The sequence below is a fragment of the Chanodichthys erythropterus genome, chromosome 16, assembly GCF_024489055.1.
Source record: "Chanodichthys erythropterus isolate Z2021 chromosome 16, ASM2448905v1, whole genome shotgun sequence".
NCBI lineage: Eukaryota > Metazoa > Chordata > Actinopteri > Cypriniformes > Xenocyprididae > Chanodichthys > Chanodichthys erythropterus.
Window position 1 is genome coordinate 5,140,388 of NC_090236.1, and position 19,418 is coordinate 5,159,805.

Here is a 19,418-nt window from a genome sequence, read left to right on the forward strand (position 1 = left end):
TAAAAATAATGTCTTCCAACAAGGGGCACTGAAGTAAAAGTGTCCTGTACTCACATCGTGAAGCAAACCACCAAAATAACAGCAGAGAATCGTCATGTGTCATCAGTTGGCTTTCAGCGTTTGTAATCTTCCTATGAAGAGACTGTCAGATCAAGGTGCTGCTACATTTCTCTCAGATAAGGTAAATGCTTAACACAATCGGCGTCACTTTGATTGTGTACTGTTATATTATATTCCAAAAATCATCTCCTTGAGGACGATATTTCACCCACACACGACGGTCTGGTGATCTGCTGCTGATATATTTTTTTTTTATTTCGAGTTATATTTCATTGTTTATTATTTAATTATTTTTAAATTAATTTTGTTAAAACTGTTAGTTTTGAAATACTTATGCTCAAAGCATTGTTTCCCGCGATTTTAACTCCTGTGTAAATGCATTTATGCTGCTTCAGAGGAGCATTAAACTGTGTAAATGCACATTTTTGGTTTCTGTGCCGCTTTTTCTGTGTAAAGATGCCTTACATGTTGTATTGTCTTTTATATGTTTTATTTTACTAGTTGTGGAATCCAACCATTCATCCATCTGAGGTAACGTAGTTAGCCTACTTTATTGAGTATTTCCATTCTATGCAAATTCACAAATTTATGAATAGTAAATTAATAATTAAAAATGTAAGATCACCAGGTCTTTTTTAGGGTCACCAGACAATACAAAGGGTTCTGGAGCAGGAAGTCGAGATAGACCCTTGTAACGCCTGTACTACTTCACTTTTTGTAATTTGTTGATTCAATCATGCGTTAGAAACAGTGGGTCTGGGAACGTTTGTTTCACTGCATGCTGAACCAGACTGCTAACTTTTTACTCTTGCCCCTCTTCAGTATATACTCAAAGTTTTGCTTCATAACCTCATTGTCTCTATGATTTTCAAGCTTCTTCAGTTGCTGCCTTTGTGCATCAATGTCAGCCTCCATTTTAATTTCAGCTTTCTTTACAGCTAACAATGTGGCTGCCTCTGCTCTTACATGTGATGCAGACATGGTTGTAAATGCAGAATTCTTCCAACAATACAAAAAGGACACTATACCAGTAAAGTTTGAGCAGTTGTTAGGCAACATTAGAGCAGACCTTGATAATACAATAGTTTATAATACATGTATTAGGATCTCTTTCCTTTTCTATCATGGTTATACCCTTTGTTATCTCGATTTGCACAACATGAAAGTTTCAAAGTATATTGGTAGCTAAATAATTACACTAATTACTATTACACTAATTAATTACTAATTACATAGAAGAAGCAAAAGTCTATTGTGATACCATGACTGTAATGATGTCACGTTTATTTTTTGTATTGTGTACTTTTATGTTGATTATTTCTGCTTTGGTTCCTGTGTTTCCTCTGTGATTAGTTCGTTTGTTCGTGTTTGTTTCTCATTTGTTAATTTATCAGCCACACCTGCATGTACCTGCAAGTTTTGCTTTTGTTCTTGTTCTCAGATATCAGGGTGAAATGTGAGGTGCGTCTCTGAAAAGATGCATATAAATTGTCTGTATTTAAACTCACTTTCACTGCAAGAGACACATACACAAGTTGTGTTTTGAGATACTGAAGGTTTGATAATGGCCATAAAGGAACTGACAGTATTTATGGTGTGTTCTTGGATTGTCTGTGCTGATGTTGGGCATGAATTCTTCTCATCAACAGGTTATTATTTCACTTCAATATCAATTCATTATATTTTATATATATATATATATATATATATATATATATATATATATATATATATATATATATATATATATATAAACATACAAGTTGATTGTATGTTTTCATTGTAACATGGTAACATTAGTTAATCCAACATGAAATAATAATGAGCAATACATTTCTTAAAGTATTTATTCATTTTTGTTAATGTTAGTTAATAAAAAATACAGTTCATTGTTTGTTCATGTTAGTTCACAGTGCATTAACTAACAAATACAACTTTGATTTTAAGTGTTGAAATTAACATGAACTAAGATTAAGTGCAGATTGTTTTATAGATCAAATTGCACAGCTATATGGGAAGATGAAAGACCTTCTGAAGGTCTTCAGTCAGTGCATTGATGCTGAGAAAAATAATGTAGAGACAATGAAGAGGTGAAAACACATTCATTATTGATTATTCCCTATAAACTCCAAGATTAATTTGTTTTATTATTATTATTATTTAAAGGGCCTCTATGTAATAATGACACCCAGTGTTCAAAATAGGTACTCCAGTCCAAATTCAAAATATTGTTTGGCAACAATAGGGAGCGCAATTCACAATGAAAGCTGAGGAGACTTGCATACTGTAAGCTGATGAGTTGATTTATCTGTTTTAATATGATGTTGTTCATAGATATATTTAAATGGATGCAGAGGCTTTTAGGTCAGGTAGAATCTGCGATTCTCTGACCAGTTTGTTTGCTGGTTTCCATGGCTACAATACACAGTGTTTACCGCCAAATGGCAACCTGTGATGTCGAAATACTATTGGATAAACTGGCAGCACGTTTGACACAGACCAAAACAAAAACAGACATTCCTTGTCACGGGTGCACACAAGAACAAGATGATAGATCCAAGTGCAGCATAAGGGTTTATTGGGCAATCCAAATCGTAGTCCAGAGAACAGGCAAGAGTCAAAATCCAGAATATCAGTCCACAAAACAAAAAGCCAGCAATACAAAATGTGCAAGACAATACAACAAACCACAACCAAGGACAGAAACAACTGAGTATAAAAAGACAGACACTAATGATGAAACACAAAACAGCTGGGTGCAATGACAATGAGATAATGAGTCCAGGGAAGTGTCTTATGGGTAATGTAGTAGACAGGTGACAAAAGTCCTTGTTGGAGTGCCCTCTGGTGGCTAAACTTGGCACTCCAACTCATGATCGTGACATTCCTACACAGAACGCATATTTTAAAAGTAGAATATCTGGCTGTAGCATTGTTTTTCTGAGAAACAAGTAGGTGAACTCAGCATGTTTCGTAAATATCTGCAAACATATCGGGGTATTTTTATGCTTTATTAAAGTAAAAATCTTACATAGAGCCCCTTTAAAAGCATTCAGTTTTGCAATGGATGTTTCTTATATGGTTTTAGATCAATGATTATTAAATACATTTTCTAACATAACAACTTTTGATGGACCCTTGTCTTCAATCCAGTGTTCTTCTGAATCTTCTGTTATCATACACTGACTCTGAGAACCCTGAGGAAGCCATGAGAAACCCTGTGGCCGCTTACAGACTCCTCAGACAACTGAGAAATGATTTAATATATATTGAAAAACACATTCAGCCGAATCTTTATCAGTGTGAAGAGTATCAGGATGAGTTGGATGCAAAGATCCTAGAGATCCCACAGCTGAAGGATGTGGATGGTGCAGCTTCAGGACTGATCAGACTGCAAGAAATCTACAAACTCCACCCAGAAGACATCACAAAGGGTAAACTGTCCTGCTGTTTTGCATCAATGCAAATTCACTGAGAGAGTTTCACTTTTTCCAACTGATTGATTTTTTCATTTCACAGAAACGTCTCTAAATGCAGATGAAGCCTACAATGTAGGGTTGGTTGCTTATTATGAGGACAAATTCCAGCATGCCTTTCTCTGGTTTCTGTACAGTCTGGACAGATTAACAGAATACTCAACCACTACTGAGGAAGAGTTGCTACGTTACCTTAGTTCCTCAGCCTATCATTTTGGCAGCCTACCTGTGGCAATCTACTTCAGCCAAGAGCTTCTAAATCTGGGTGAGGTTGTGGTGTCTTTAATTTAATAGCCTACTAATATTTTTATATTTGAAATTGGCAGACAATTTCGATCAATTATTGTGATTAAAGTCATAAATATCTTTGCCTCAGATCCAAGTAATGATGAAGTCAGAGTTCAGCTGAACTGGCTTCTTCGCTTACAGAGCAACCCTGACATATTCACACTGAACACAGAGTCAAGTAACTATGAGACACTGTGCAGAGGAGAGGTTGACGAGAGGGTACGTGCAGTGTTTAAAATTTAAATCATTACTTCAAATTAAATTACAAAGACAATGTAAACCTTTGTGTGTTGATTGTAAGTCATTCATATTTTATAAAATCAGACCTCCAAGAGGCAGAGGGCGCTGTCCTGTAGGTACAGCACAGGTGGAAGAAACCCCAGACTGATGTACGCACCAGTGAAAGAGGAAATGGAGTGGGACGAGCCTCAAATCATCAGATATCATGACATTATATCAGACAGAGAGATAGAATTCCTGAAGAACATCTCCAGACCTCAAGTGAATATTGAACACACACACTATTGATAGTATATTTAAAATGTCATATCTTGTTAGCGTTGATGATGTTTTAGTGTACTATTCAATGGGCTTAAGTATGTGGACATCCATTTCAAATGAATAGGCTTAAATATCCCCTTAATTGAGACAGGACAAGCCTTAATGCAATAATTACATTCACCCCCATCCCCCCAAAATACAGAGGCAGCTATTTATTTTCATGTATAAATGTGTAAAACATTAAAATTACTTTTTTTTTTAACTTGATCTTATTTATACCCACCATTAGAGTTGATGAGTAAACCTTAAAGGTGATAGAGAGGATTTATTCGTCGACTGAGAATCCAAAGACTGTTACTGAGTTTTTGAAATGAGCGCATGCGTAAGAACAACCCCCTCCTTCACAGCTCATTTCAAAGGAGCCGCGCTCGTCTCTCACAAAGAATGTCACGGCAGTGATTGACAAGCCAGAGGGCCAATCGTTTAGCCTACGCGATGATTGCGTAAACGATTGGCTGATGTTTTTAAGGCCTCGTGCACAGATAATGTATATTAATATTATTACTTTCAGTGCACCTAATAAATAGTCTTTTATCAGTTAGTAAAGACAGTTTCAAGTAATATTGCAAAAATGTATAAAACAAAACATCTTCTTTAGCACCTTATTAGGGTTAATTCACCCAAAAATGAAAATTCTGTTTTTATAAATTCTGTTTTATTAGCTGTTGAGTAATTAATTATTTTTCCACAACTGTAAGACCTTCGTTCATCTTCGGAACACAAATTAAGATATTTTTCATAAAATCCAATGGCTAGTGAGGCATGCATTGCCAACAAGACAATTAACACTTTCAATGCACAGAAAGCTACTAAAGATATATTTAAAGTCCCCTTAGTCAATTATTTTATCCCTTAAAACTCATCTTTGATCACCAAAATTACATATTTAAAATTTTTTTCCTGTGAAAAAAAAAAAATCTTACTGCCTAAAATAGCTTAAATGTAACTCTAGAACCCTTTCCTCATTTAATATACTCATATCTATGAATGTGATAATTAGCCCGCCTCCACTCATTCGCAAGAGCTCAGACGAGATCCACTCAGTCAAAGGTGAATGCTGCACAATGGTATCACTTTTTTACAACAGAAACATAACAGTAATTAATATGATTAGCATTTTGTTTGACTACATTATTAAACAGCTAATAATGTGTTGCTAATGAGTCCGACAGCTGCCTTCTAACAATCAGTGTCTTTAGAAACGCTTTGAACAACTCAGAATGTCAGTGGAGAAAGGCATATAGTTAATCAAAACATCATTATATACATCATAAATCTACCAGATTTTACATATCAACAGAAAAATATACCAGGATAACCTTCTTTTGAGACTCCATTGCTCAGTCAGTTAATGGTATGTTAAAGCCCGCCGGCACATTGACATGATTGTTTACAAGGTAGTTTGTGACGTCAGAAACATGTTAAAAACACCAGATAGACATATAAACAACATTAAAAACTTGATTTTCACCACAGGGGAACTCTAAAACAGTTCATGTGACTACAGTGGTTGAAACCTTAATGTTATGAAGTGACGAGAATACTTTTTGCGCACCAAAAAAAAAAAAAACGACTTTATGACTAAATCTAGTGATGGACGATTTCAAAACACTGCTTCATGAATCTTTAAAGCTTTACGAATCTTTTGTATCGATTCAGTGGTTCGGAGCAAGTATCAAACTGCCAAGGTCAAGCCCCCCAGTGGTAAACCATTGAAATTTCGAAACACTTATGACGTAACAAAGCCTCGTTTACTTAAATCACGTGACTTTGTTGCTCCGAATACCTGATTCGAAACAAAATATTCATAAAGCTTAATGAAGCAGTGTTTTGCAATTGCCCATCACTAGATATCGTCATAAAATTGTTATTTCGTTTTTTTGGCACACAAAAAGTATGTTTTTAAAGTATGTTTTTAGAAGCTTTCTAGGCATTGAACGTGTTAATTGTCTTGCTGGCAAAGCAAGCCTCACTGAGCCATTGGATTTTATGAAAAATATCTTAATTTGTGTCCCGTAAATGAACAAAGGTCTTACAGTTGTGGAACAACAGGAGGGTGAGTAATTAATGACAGAATTTTCATTTTTGGGTGAACTAAACCTTTTAGAGAAACCTAAAATTATGGCTGTGAATGGAATAAAATCAAACTTATCATCTTAAATGAAACAATTCAAATTTTGTAAATTTAAACTTAAAATTGACAAATTTAAATTTAAACCTTTGCTGTAGAGAATTGTGTTCTTCTAACTCAAGGAACAGTCCATTTTTTCACTCCATGTGAGGTCCATTTAGAAATTATTTACTGAGTTTTGCATGGAAGAACTTGGCTGGCCCATACACAAAGCCTAGACTTGAACCCCAGAACCCCAACTGCTAGACAGGCCTCATCATCCAAAATCAATTATCTCAATTATCAGTTATCAATGTCTCTGAATAGGAGCAAATCTCTCCACAACCATGTCAACATCTAGATCAAGGCCTTCCCACAAAATGGATGCTGTTAGGGAAGATCATCTTCTTATCAATGCCTATGATTTGACATTAAATGCTCAGCAAGCATATATAGGGGTGGTGATTTTTGTGTTCTCATATTTCATAAATTTGTCTTTGACAGTACATTCTTATTTGTGGCTTAGCTTTCTAGATCGGAGGTTTATGAAGATGGACGGGGTAGAGTCACAGAAAAACGTGTTGCTCAAAGGTTTAATAACTATTTAATAAAATCACTTAGTTAAAGGGATAGTTCACCCAAAAATGTAAATTCTATCATAATCTATGATGTTGAGTAAATAATTTTAATTGTAATTCTTTTAAAATAAATTAACAGTATTTGACATAATATTAAACTTTTTTTAATAATCACTATATTTTCAGTGTTTTTCTGAAATCCAATCACCCAATGGAAGTTCGTGTCAGTCAGAGGATTGCAGATGTTACAGGACTCTCCACGACAACAGCTGAACCACTACTTGTACGTCACATTAAGAGAGAAAGCATATGATCGATACAGTCAGCTTTTCTTTACTGCCAGCTCTGTTTAACCCAAGTTAATGACAAGAGATCTCAAACTTTGCAGGCAGCATTGGTTTGCTCTGTTGTTCTAATAGTATCTCTTGACAAAGAAACTGATATTATATATAAATCATTTACATTCACCTGATTTATCACTCTTGAATGCTTAATTAGATTAAACATTTTCCCTGTGTTAACATGTGTTTCAATATTGATTCATGAGTGATGCAATAATTTTCCAGGTTCAGAATTATGGGATTGGTGGCAGATATGAACCACATGATGATGCATTAGTAAGTCAACTATGCTGTCATTATGTCAATTTTTAGACTAACATAGTTTGCCATTGTTCCGTCAGGGATTTCTATGGGGTTTTAGAATTAATTTTTTTGGATTTACAAGTAATAATTCAATAAATTAAGGAATTTGCACCGTCTGAGGATACTACGGCTGCAGTGAGTTGTGTTTACAGAGTTTAGCGATTTAGTGAAGAGAAAACTTCATAGGCGGGTGACGTCACTGACCAGGAACTATACCCAAAAACACACTCATTCAGCTTCTGAATTCTGAAGCAAGGCGCTTATGGGCATGCTAGGAGTATGGCAGGGCAACGCAGTGGGAACTAAGGTTCCTATTCAGGGAACTAAGGTTACATACATAACTGAGAGGTTCCCTTTCAAGGGAACTCGTGCTGCGTCAAATGCTTTGGGAACGACAATCCCCACGTTGCCATATGAGCAAGTGACCAATGCGCACACTAGGACGATAGCACCTGCGCCCCTGGAGCAGAGCTGAGGTCCAACTCATAGAACCTCACGAAGATATGCGGCTTGGACCAGCCTGCTGCATCACAAACTTCCTGGAGAGAAACTCCTGACAAAACGGTGCAGTTAACTGGGTCCCACTGGTGATTTCCACACCAAGAAGTGAAATATTTCCACTTCAAGGCATAGAATTTCCTCGTTTAGGTAGCTCTGGAGTGGAGGATGTTCTCAACAACCTCAGTTGACAGACCTGAACTCATGAGTTGGGCCCCCTCAGAGGCCAAGCCCATAGTTTCCACAACTCCGGGTGGGGGTGATGGATCGATCTGCTCACCTGAGAGAGAAGGTCCTTCCTGATCGGAATCTCCACCGGAGAGCCGTCTAGCAAGGACATCAGGTCCGAGAACGAACTCGGGCCGGCCAAAATGGGGTTACTACCAACAGCAGGACCCCTTCCTGGCGAACTCTCTCCCGGGAGCAGCACAATCAGGGGAAATGCATACAGGCGTAGCCACAGCTGTACCATAACAACCAGCCCCAGAGGTACTGTTTTTGTCAATGCCAATGATTTGACATGTGAAACTGTTTGACAGTGAGTGACTGGCCTAGCTTTATGTCTGAAACAGCTGAGAGAATCAATGCTATGTGAGCAGGCAACAGATGAGCACGCACAACATTCGAATCCCATACCACGCCTACATAAGTGGTTCTCTGAGCAGGAGAAAGCACACTTTTCTTCGCGTTCAGCCTCATCCCCAACCCTTTCATGTGGGCGAGAACAACATCTCGATGTTGAACCGCCATCTGCTCTGATTGAGCCAGAATCAACCAAACGTTGATGTAGTTAAGATGCGGATGCCCTGCATGCACATCGGCGTCAGAGCCGCATCTACACCTTTGGTGAAGGTGCGGGGTGACAGTGCTAGGCTGAAGGGAAGAACCCGATATTGGTAAGCTTTGCCCCAAAAAAGCAAACATCAGGAACTTCCTGTGTTGTTGGAGGATAGATACATGGAAATATGCGTCTTTTAGATCTTGGAAATTTTAGATCATGGAAATATGCATCTTTTAGATTGGTGTAGTCCGTCTTTTAGGCCCTTTCTATAGCCTCCTTTCGCAGCAGAGTCTCTACTTCTTGTGCCAACACCAGAGCCTGCTTGGGGCCCACCACTGTGGGTAGAACCCCGCTGAATCGCGATGTTCTGATTTGAACAGCATACCCCTTTTCTATCATGTGCAGGACCCACTGAGATACGTTTGACAGACACTTACCTTCTGTCAGAAAATCTACTCAGGGAACCAGCCTTTCGAGGCTGGCCTCTGGTGTATTTTGGGCAACCAGCACAATGCCCTGAAGTGGCACACCGGGAGGGGACCAATGGCTTGGCTGCCTCAGAGAGCACAAGCTACCCTTGGGTGACTTGTGGGAAACTTTTGTGCCCTGGCATTACAGCAGGGTTGGCAGAGCACCCTCCTGAGGGCACCGAAAGGCAGACGGGCACCATATAATGAGGTGAACGCCGTCTGGCCTTGGAGGGTACCACCCTCAGGATCCTGATACCTCTTGCATCAGGATTCTTCGACGAAGCTCTTTTAGCAGAAATGACGGTTTTCAGATCCATCTTTCCCTTCGAAGACTTCACCTGTGAGCGTTGCCCCGCCTCCCAGCTCCATGGAGGAGGAGTACGGGTAGCAATGCTCTGATTCTGGTGTTGTCTGTGTGCGGAGTTCATACTTGGCCTCGGCTGCTCCCGCGCCCAGCAGCCGCAGAGACCTGGGTTTGGCGGGGAAGAAACTGCTGTAGAGCTGCAGCTTGTTTCTTTGATTCAAAAATCCTCTCGGTGACAGTAGAGATAGCGTCACCGAAGAGGCAAGAAGGGTTAAGCCAGGGGTAGGCAAGTTCAAGTTTAGCTCCAACCCCGAAAAAAAACCTTCAACTGCCTATAGCCTTAGTAATCCTGAAGAGCTTGATTAGCTTGTTCAGGTGTGTTTGACTAAGGTTGGAGCTAAACTCAGCAGGACAGCCGCTCTCTAGGACCGAACATGCCTACCCCTGGGTTAAGCAGAGTATCCAGGAAGAAGGTTTTATCTCTAAATTTATCTCTGTGAGATTCAACCATAAGTGCCCCTCCGTGACCACTAGGGCTGCCATAGTCTCCTTGGTGGCACAGAGAGCTAAATCAGCTGCTAATGCAGCTCCTGGATGACATCCGCCCCCATTTCTTCACTTTCCCCCAGGTCTCTTAGCAGATCAGCTTGGTATGCCTCTCTACATGGCTTTGGACCAGCCCATACTAGAGCCAATCAGCACTCCTGATCTTGCCGGTATTACACGATGACGTCAAAATTTGTGATGTTGCTCCGACTTTGCTTTTCAATCCGGAAGACAGAAATCGCTCTGAAAAATGCAAAAATAACTAATTTCAATTTATAAATAAAATTAATGAGTACTTTTAGTGTTTTCAATGATGTGCAGCCTATACGTATCTGCTCACAGCTAAAAAAAAAAAAGTGTTCTGGGGTTTAATGACCCTTTAGTGTGATTATGCTATTACTTTAATTGAAGTATTGCGATTAAGTATTGCATAAGGTAAAGTTTAATCACAAGTTTAATCGCAATACTGCCAAAATCCCATTATAATCACATTATGAGGGTGCATGTAAACGCATATTACATATTGACTAGTCAAATAACTGCAAACTAACTTATGGATGTTTGACCTCACAGAAGATAGTGAATGACAGGATTGCTACATTCCTAATTTATGTAAGTCCTGATTTACTTTACTTCAACAGAAGTGCAGCTGTCAAAAATAAATAAATAAATAAATCTTTAATGCCATTAAACAGTATTTCTACAGATATTTATATTGTGGAACAAAGTATTGTGCTCTTGCTGTAGATGAGTGATGTGGAGATAGGGGGCGCCACTGTGTTTCCTGAAGTTGGAGTTGCAGTGCAGCCGAAAAAGGTAAACCCTCAATTTTGTGATATATACAGTGTATAATAATCACCTCATGTACTGTTGCAGGTCAGTTTGACCCGTTTTGAGTTGTTGGAAATATTAGTTAATCAATGTTTTTTTTTTTCTTGAAATGTTGTAACTTTTTCTCATTTAGGGTCATGCATGCATGCAAAATGTCAACACACTGATGTTTTTTGACATATACACACAAAATTATTATTAAGATTGTGATCTCTAAAGCAACTGTATGGACCCAAAATAATTTTGTGGTTATATTTTGTTATTTAAATTTTTTACTACCATATGAAGCTAAAAAAAAAAGGAGTTTTCCCCACCTATATTTTAATACCACCTGTTTAATACCCACTTTTTGAGCATAGACATTAGACATGAAATTACTTTTACAACTTAAATTGTTAAAAATCTTGAATACTTAAGAGCACAGATTTAAGTTTGGTTTCTTTTTAAAGGGAATACTTCACAGATTATTGTATATGTAAAAATTTGTAAAAAATACATTTTATAAAAAGTTATAGAAGTTTAAGTTTATGAAAATTTAAAATATATAAAATATATATATTTATGTTTTATATAAAATATATATTTTACAAAACATGTTCAGCTGTAAACGTTCAACAGAAATCAAGTTCTGTTCCAAATTTTAGGTTGATATCTCAAAAATAGAACTTTCAGCAAGGTTTTTTTGGGCACACAGTACCAAACTTTTCCATTAGATTACATCGAGACTCCATAAGGACTCTTTGTCTGGAAAAAGTCTGAAAGCTTTCTAGTGCTATATATAGTTTGTCAAGATTACTTTGGGTTTAGACTAAGATATTATTGTTATAGGCTAAATATATAACGGCAAGTATCCCAGCATGGGTGCGGGGTGAGGCAGTCTTAAAAAACAGTGGTTAAAAACATTTTTATAAATTATGATATTATAATTTAGTTATTATATAATTTAGTTATTTATTCTTTGCAATGTGTGAAAAGTATTGATATTAAAAGTTAATTATTTGTACAGGATTATATGTTGTTGTTGTTTTTTTTTTCATAGTGTGGGAATTGTAGTGAATCCAATAGAGTACCTCAGGGATAACGTGTTTTTGTAGGCAAGGAAGTGAGTTAGCATTTTAGGACTTCCTGTTCCATCGCCCAAATTCTATGGGTTTTTGCTAATATCACCTGAAATAAGGTCTGTTAAAAAAGCCTCTAAATATTCCTTTATTGTGTCTTAAAAATGGTGGTTGCTAACAAATTGCTAAAAGGGCCTACTTCCTTTGGTGGGGACTTTAGGCGTCATCATGACAAACAGGACATTTGGACAGCATTTCTCATGAAAAAGTGGATGAGTATTCATACACAGCACAGATCATAATCAGCGCGCATGTTTTTAAATAAAGTTGTTTTTTTTAAAATGAAGTTTGAGTAAGCTTGGTTTTGGTGACGACGTTGATCCGCGACCATGTGTAGTCCGTTTATAGCCTACTGTTAGCTTTTTATATCTGACAACTTTATTTAGAGTTCATAATGTATAAATGTTGTGTTAATTGATAAAATGTGTAAGTGTTTATAACCCTTTGTTAAACACAGAGCTTATTTTTTGCGATTTTCCAAAAGTCAGTTTCCGGGTTGGCCTACAAAAACACGTCATCCCTTAGGTACTCTATTAGGGTCAATTTGTCCCAGACCATACAGGCTGTAACCATGATGATATAAGTAAGTAGAATGATTTTAATATCCTCTCTGCTCTTGCAGGGTTCAGCTGTGTTTTGGTACAATCTCCACAAGAATGGTAAACTGGATTTGAAAATGGAGCATGCTGGGTGCCCTGTGTTAGTGGGTAACAAATGGGGTAGGTTCTTAAATACTTATCTTAGTAAATGTAATAATTAATTATTAATTAATCTTAAATTTAATCTCAGATTCATAAGACTTCATACTGTATATCTTTAACAACATATAAATTATTTTTAAGTGGCTTATATAATTATATAGGTGATAAAGATTTAGTCTTAGCATCAAACATTTACACTAGTGTGAACAGATTTTTTTATAGCAATTGTGTTTGAGAAGAAAAACCATTCAGTCACAAATAATTTGAAAAAGAAAGCTACATGGTTGATTGAAAGTGAAAATAATTGATTTAGTTTATTTTTCTTATCGTTTATTTTTCTTTAGTGGCTAATAAATGGATCCATGAATTTGGACAGGAGTTCAGGAGACCCTGTTCTTTGTCAGAATGGGAGTGAAAGTCTCTACAGGGCCTGAAATAATTTGCATCTATATTAGGGCTGCTTGATTAAGAGGGCGCTCTTGTGCAGAAACTCCAAATATGCCCTGCAGAAGTAACGCCAACCCGATCTCACGGCAATTCATACGTTTTTTGCTAAATCGTACATATTTTACGAGCTGACAAATTCTTATGAATTCATATTTAATGACCTACCCCAAACCTCACCCCTAAACCTACCCTTCAATGGGGAGTAGACAAATCGTATGAGGGAAGGTCGTACAAATTCGTACGAATTAGACACCTCGTAAAATCTGACGAATTGGTCGTGAGATAGTGTTGGATAATGCACGTCATTCCAGGAAATCCCTATGGGTAGGGCCTACAGGTAACTTTTTGCTACACTTACGAATGGCTGGCGACTTAAGAAAATATACTGGCCAAAACAAAAACAGGCAGCTATGACACCAAAATTTTATACACTAAAGAAAATTCACAATACTCTATTTGCATTTCGATACCACGGCTAAAACTACTAGCTTAACTAATATAATTTTAATAGTCTACATTTTAAAGACAGTCAGTAATAAAATAAGAACAAATAATCAAATTAAAAGCATGATGCAGCACTGACCCGTCAACTTTTCAGAGTGTCGTTCACGTTTGTTCACTTTCATGTCCTCATAACATTGCATTGTTAGAATTCATAAAAATGTTACTGGCCATCTGGCGACTGGCACAGTTTCATATATTCACCAACACAGTTAATTAATGTGTTAATTTTAGGCCCTGGCTGTGGGCATTATACTATTGCTGTAGCTGAATAAATGATTGAAACGCTTTGGTTGATTAAACATGACTAATAAACACAACTACAACAATATATGGTTTTTCTGGGTTCTTCAGGCCTTTTTGGGTATTTCCATGACAAATCATGCTTCTCTGTCTGGCAATCCGATGGATGAGTCTGGGTTTGGCAGTTGCCAGGAGAATGGTACTTGCCTGACTGTATTGTACCAAGTGTAAAGTTTGGTGTAGGGGGGGTTATGGTGTGGTGTGGCCCCTTAGTTCCAGTGAAAGGACAATTTGGACAATTTCATGCTCTCAACTTTGTGGGAACAGTTTGGGGATGCCCTTTCCTGTTCCAACATGACTGTGCACCAGTGCACAAAGCAAGGTCCATAAAGACATGGATGAGTGTGGAGGAACTTGACTGTTTTGTGCAGAGTCCTGACCTCAACCCCATAGAACACCTTTGGGATGAATTAGAGCGGAGACTGTGAGCCAGGCCTTCTCGCCAACATCACTGCCTGACCTCACAAATGCGCTTCTAGAAGAATGGTCAAAGATTCCCATAAACACACTCCTAAACCTTGTGGAAAGCCTTCCCAGAAGAGTTGAGGCTGTTATAGCTGCAAAGGGTAGGCCAACTCCATACTAAACCCAACGGATTAAGAATGGGATGTCATTAAAGTTCATGTGCATGCAAAGTATATGTCTATAGTATGTATAAGTATATGTATGTATATGTCTTAAATATGCTTCATTTCATATGACTTTTAGGCTGCAATATGGCAGCAATATTATGACAACATACTGAATTGCACTGAATGTTTCTGTCGTTGGAGTTGTAAATTTGACTTTGACTTTGACTTTGACTTTTATTATTCGTCACGTACATGGTTATATGGAACATATGACCAGCAGTGAAATGTAAAACAGGTCCGCTCCACAGGCAATGCAAATATTAAGAGTACAAACAAGAAAATTATACAAAAGAATATGAAAAACCAAATAAAAATGATGAACTTATAAATAAATTATACAAGACAATATACTATAGACTACTAAATATTATCAAAAGCAAAATGTACAAAGAAATATAATGTGCAACAAATTGTGCAGAGTTTATACTTGACAGCATCACAATCATATACAAGTTAAAAACGGTGTGCTTGAATTTAGAAATCTGATGGCCTGGGGAAAAAAGCTCCTCCTAAATCTTTCAGTTTTTGCCATCAAGCTACGAAAGCGCTTACCAGATGGCAACAAAATGAAAAGAAAGTTGCCAGGGTGTTTTGTGTCCTTAAAAATTTTAACAGCTCTACTTTTACAGCGTTTAAGATAGATGTCCTCCAAAGAGGGAAAAGCAGAGCCTGAAATGCGCTCAGCTAAGCGCACAACTCTATGCAGGGCTTTACAATCTTGACTAGAACTGTTCCCATACCACACTGAAATACCCTGAGTCAATACACTTTCGATGGCCCCTACATAGAAAGTTTTCTGAATCGCTGGTGAGACTCTGAATTTCCTCAGCTGTCGCAGATGGTACAGTCTTTGTCTGGCTTTCTTAACCTGAGTTTGAATGTGGGTAGTCCAAGTCAGATCCTCGGAGATGTTTACACCAAGGTACTTGAAACTACTCACCCTCTCCACAGGGGTCCCATTAATCATAAGAGGAGTGTAAGGCTGCTGATATCTCTTCCTAAAGTCCACAATTAGCTCTTTAGTTTTACGCACATTCATAGAGAGACAATTGTCCTGGCACCATGATGTGAGTTTCTCTACCTCATCCAAATAAGCAGCTTCACTATTATTGGAAATAAGGCCCAAGATCACAGTGTCATCAGCAAATTTAATAATAGATGTAGAGCTATGGGAAGACACACAATCATGCGTGTAGAGAGAATAGAGCAAGGGACTCAGGACTGAGCCCTGTGGAGCTCCCACGTTCAGTGTGATGGAGTTAGAGGTATACTTACCGACCTTTACCACTTGAGGTCTGCCAGTGAGGAAATCAAGAATCCAGTTGCATAGTGAGGAGTTCAGGCCAAGGTTCATAAGTTTAAAAACTAGCTTAGTGGGAACAATAGTATTAAAAGCAGAACAAATAGTCAACAAACAGCAGCCTTACATAATTCCCCTTACTGCTGTCAATATGCTCAAGGGAAGAGTGCAAGATGTGAGAGATGGCATCATCAGTGGATCTATTTGAGCGATAAGCGAATTGAAGAGGATCCAGAGTGTCAGGAATGGAAGAACAGATATTGCTCTTTATAAGTTTCTCAAAGACCTTCATGACTATTGACGTGAGGGCAACCGGACGATAGTCGTTCAGACACGAAGGGTTATTATTCTTGGGCACAGGAATAATAACTGATTTTTTAAAAACAGTGGGAACTACTGAGGTAGCAAGGGACTCATTAAAAATAGATGTAAACAAACCAGCGAGCTGGTCAGCACAGGTCCTTAGAACACGGCCAAGAATCCCATCGGGACCTGCTGCTTTCCTGACATTCACTTGCTTTAGGGCCCTCCGAACCTCATCCTCAGACACGGTGACCACATAGTTATCGCCGCTCTGACTGCCGCTCCCTGACACGCAGATTGGCAGACTCGCGTTGTCACGGTTGCATTCAAAACGGCCATAAAAAGAATTTAACTCGTCAGCCAGCGACGGTTCTGCTCTCACAGCTACAGAGGATTTGTTTCCAAAGGCACAGATAGTTCTTAGTCCTTGCCACATACGTCGGGAGTCATTTAGCTGAAAATGTGACTCTATGCGTTCCTTGTATCGGTGTTTGGCGGCTCTTACTGCCCGTCGGAGAGCATAGCACGCTGTTTTGTACTCACTCATGTTCCCCGACTCGAGCCCGGCGTTAAATGCAGCAGTACGTTTGTTTACTGCAACACGGATAGTTCTGTCCATCCACGGTTTCTGATTTGAAAAAGTCCTTACAACTATAGTGTCCGTAGCTTGTTCAGTTAGCATGTTTACAAAACTTAATGCAACATCCGTGAACTCACTGACATCAGAGGAACTCGATCGAAACATGTCCCAGTCTACATCGTCAAGCGCCGACTGTAGCATAGCTTCTGAATCGGCGGTCCAGCGCGTTACCGCCCTCTGCACCAGGGGTTCCTGAACAAGCCTTTGTTTATATTCCGGTGTGAGAAAAATGGCAGCATGGTCCGATTTGCCAAAAGCTGGTGATAAGCGAGCTTTATAGGCATTCTTAAGTTGAGAGTAACAATGATCAAGTGTATTCGGTCCTCTAGTTGGACAGGATACATATTGGTATAGGTTCGGCATAACCTGCGTGAGGTTGGCCCTGTTAAAATCACCCGCGATGACAACAGCAGCATCAGGATGTTTATTAATGTAGCCGCTGAGCACATCGTGGAGTTTAAACAAGGCCAAGCCAGTATCTGCTTGTGGTGGGATATAAACAACAGTAGCAATAATTGATGAGAACTCCCGGGGCAGGTAGAATGGACGGCAAATGATAGATAGATGTTCCAAATGAGGCGAACAGGAGCGCGACAGAATAGAAATATTCCTGGGATCACACCATTTCTTGTTAATCATAAAGCACACTCCTCCGCCTTTAGATTTACTGGCCTCAGCTGTTCTGTCCATCCGTACAACAGAAAAGTTATCAGTTGGCGTAACAACGGTATCCGGGACAGAGGGTGTAAGCCAGGTTTCAGACAAAAAAAAGATGTTGCAGTCCCTTATGTCCCGTTGGAAACTTATCCTGGCTCTAAAATCGTCCATCTTATTCACCAGAGATTGGACATTAGCGAGCAAAATGCTCGGCAGAGGAGGACTGTGAGCTCTTTTTCTTAGTCTGTTGCGGATCCCAGCGCGTTTCCCGCGATGTTTCTTAGGCCGTCGCCTCAGGTGATTATTCAATTGGCCATGGTTCCTCTCGGCGTTAAGGAGAATCTCGGATGGCCATGATGGATTAAGCAATAAAGTGTCCGGAAACCGGTTAGTGAAACAATAACCAATATCCAAAAGTATTCTTTTGTCGTAAGTGATCAGTGCAGACGATATATAAGTAAAAAAAGAGAGCAAAATAAAATACAGAAATAAATAAAAACACAATCTACGTGGAGCGGCCTGGACGGCGTCCGAACTCAGCGGCGCCATTTTGAAGATGGTTAACTTCATGATTCTTAATCTTAAATTCATATTATGAATTTAAATGACCTCATGAATGGGGTTATTTTAATAAATTCAGCTAATGTTTTGTCTTGTGAACTAAATGCAAACATCTTTTATGTAAAATATCTTCCTCAGGACAGTACTAAACAAAAAATAACATGCATTTTTTATTATCCCTCTTATTTTATTAAAATAATTCTCAATTTCACAGATTCTGCAAGGGGTTCACATACTTTTTCATGCCACTGTATATATAACATTAATATAAGTGATCACTCGGATTTAGACCTACCTATATTGTATTTATATAAAGCGTTCACAGGCAAATTGCTATATGGATTTCCCCGGCGTTGAAATCAGGCACATATAAATAACAGGAAACACAATTCCTGGCTGCATGGATTACTGGATCTTTGGTTGTAAGGGACACTATCGAGTCCAATCTTTAGTTCAATCATTTGTTTTACTCGTGTTTTACTTGCGTTTTCACAGTTTTCCCTATTATATCCAATCATGCAGCCAGCTCTTTTGCCACTCAGCCTGGCTGAGTGGGCGTGTTCCGGCGGGAAAGTGACATCAATGCATACCCTCTATTGCCATTCATATTGGGCTTCATTTCCCATCATCCTCTGCGAATTTTCATTATCACTGATTGTCCACTAATTGTCCACAATTTAGCAATTTTGTCACTATATTTAAAGACTTCCTCGCCTCTTTTGAGACTTTTTTCAAAAGCTTAGCAACAAATCTAGCAACTTCTTGGACAAACCTTATCTAGATTCCGTGACTCGCAGACTATATTATATCAGTGGACTTGCCAGTATGACAGAAACATTTAGTGACCAGTTTTAGCTACTTTCAACTTAAAGCAGTTTGTAACACTGGTTTCTTCTGTGTCTTGGTTTTGTTTGCATGTTCTCTGGATTTTCCTTTTTCCTGGACTGTATCTTTGTTTAGATTGTTTACCTGTGTTTTGACCTTTGCCTGGTTTACATCTTTGAATTTCCCCTCAATAAATACTGCATTTGGATGCTCAGCTTTCATGTCTCCTTGCAGTTCATAATGCCAGCATAAGTCATGCTGTTTTCAAGAAAAATGGAACTGG

The 19,418-nt window shown here is 38.4% G+C and overlaps 1 protein-coding gene across 1 annotated transcript; it reads left to right on the plus strand.

Moving 5' to 3' along the window:
- Window positions 1-1,624: 1,624 nt before the first annotated feature.
- On the plus strand, window positions 1,625-13,571 carry LOC137003883 (prolyl 4-hydroxylase subunit alpha-1-like). Its single transcript, XM_067364152.1, has 13 exons — window positions 1,625-1,709; window positions 2,054-2,150; window positions 3,214-3,494; window positions 3,580-3,801; window positions 3,913-4,043; window positions 4,149-4,325; window positions 7,022-7,086; window positions 7,260-7,356; window positions 7,640-7,690; window positions 10,890-10,928; window positions 11,064-11,132; window positions 12,888-12,984; window positions 13,311-13,571. Exons 1-13 carry the CDS (start codon window positions 1,625-1,627, stop codon window positions 13,379-13,381), a joined length of 1,482 nt encoding a protein of 493 aa, XP_067220253.1. The 3' UTR covers window positions 13,382-13,571.
- Window positions 13,572-19,418: the final 5,847 nt, after the last annotated feature.

What these genes read in the sequence shown, in the direction of transcription:
- LOC137003883 (XM_067364152.1), top strand. Translation starts at nt 1,625, where the DNA reads ATGGCCATAAAGGAACTGACAGTATTTATGGTGTGTTCTTGGATTGTC. An exon ending in GAAAAACGTGTTGCTCAAAG is followed by an intron (nt 7,087 to 7,259) that starts GTTTAATAACTA and finishes CTATATTTTCAG; the next exon opens with TGTTTTTCTGAAATCCAATC. An exon ending in TTGCAGTGCAGCCGAAAAAG is followed by an intron (nt 11,133 to 12,887) that starts GTAAACCCTCAA and finishes CTGCTCTTGCAG; the next exon opens with GGTTCAGCTGTGTTTTGGTA.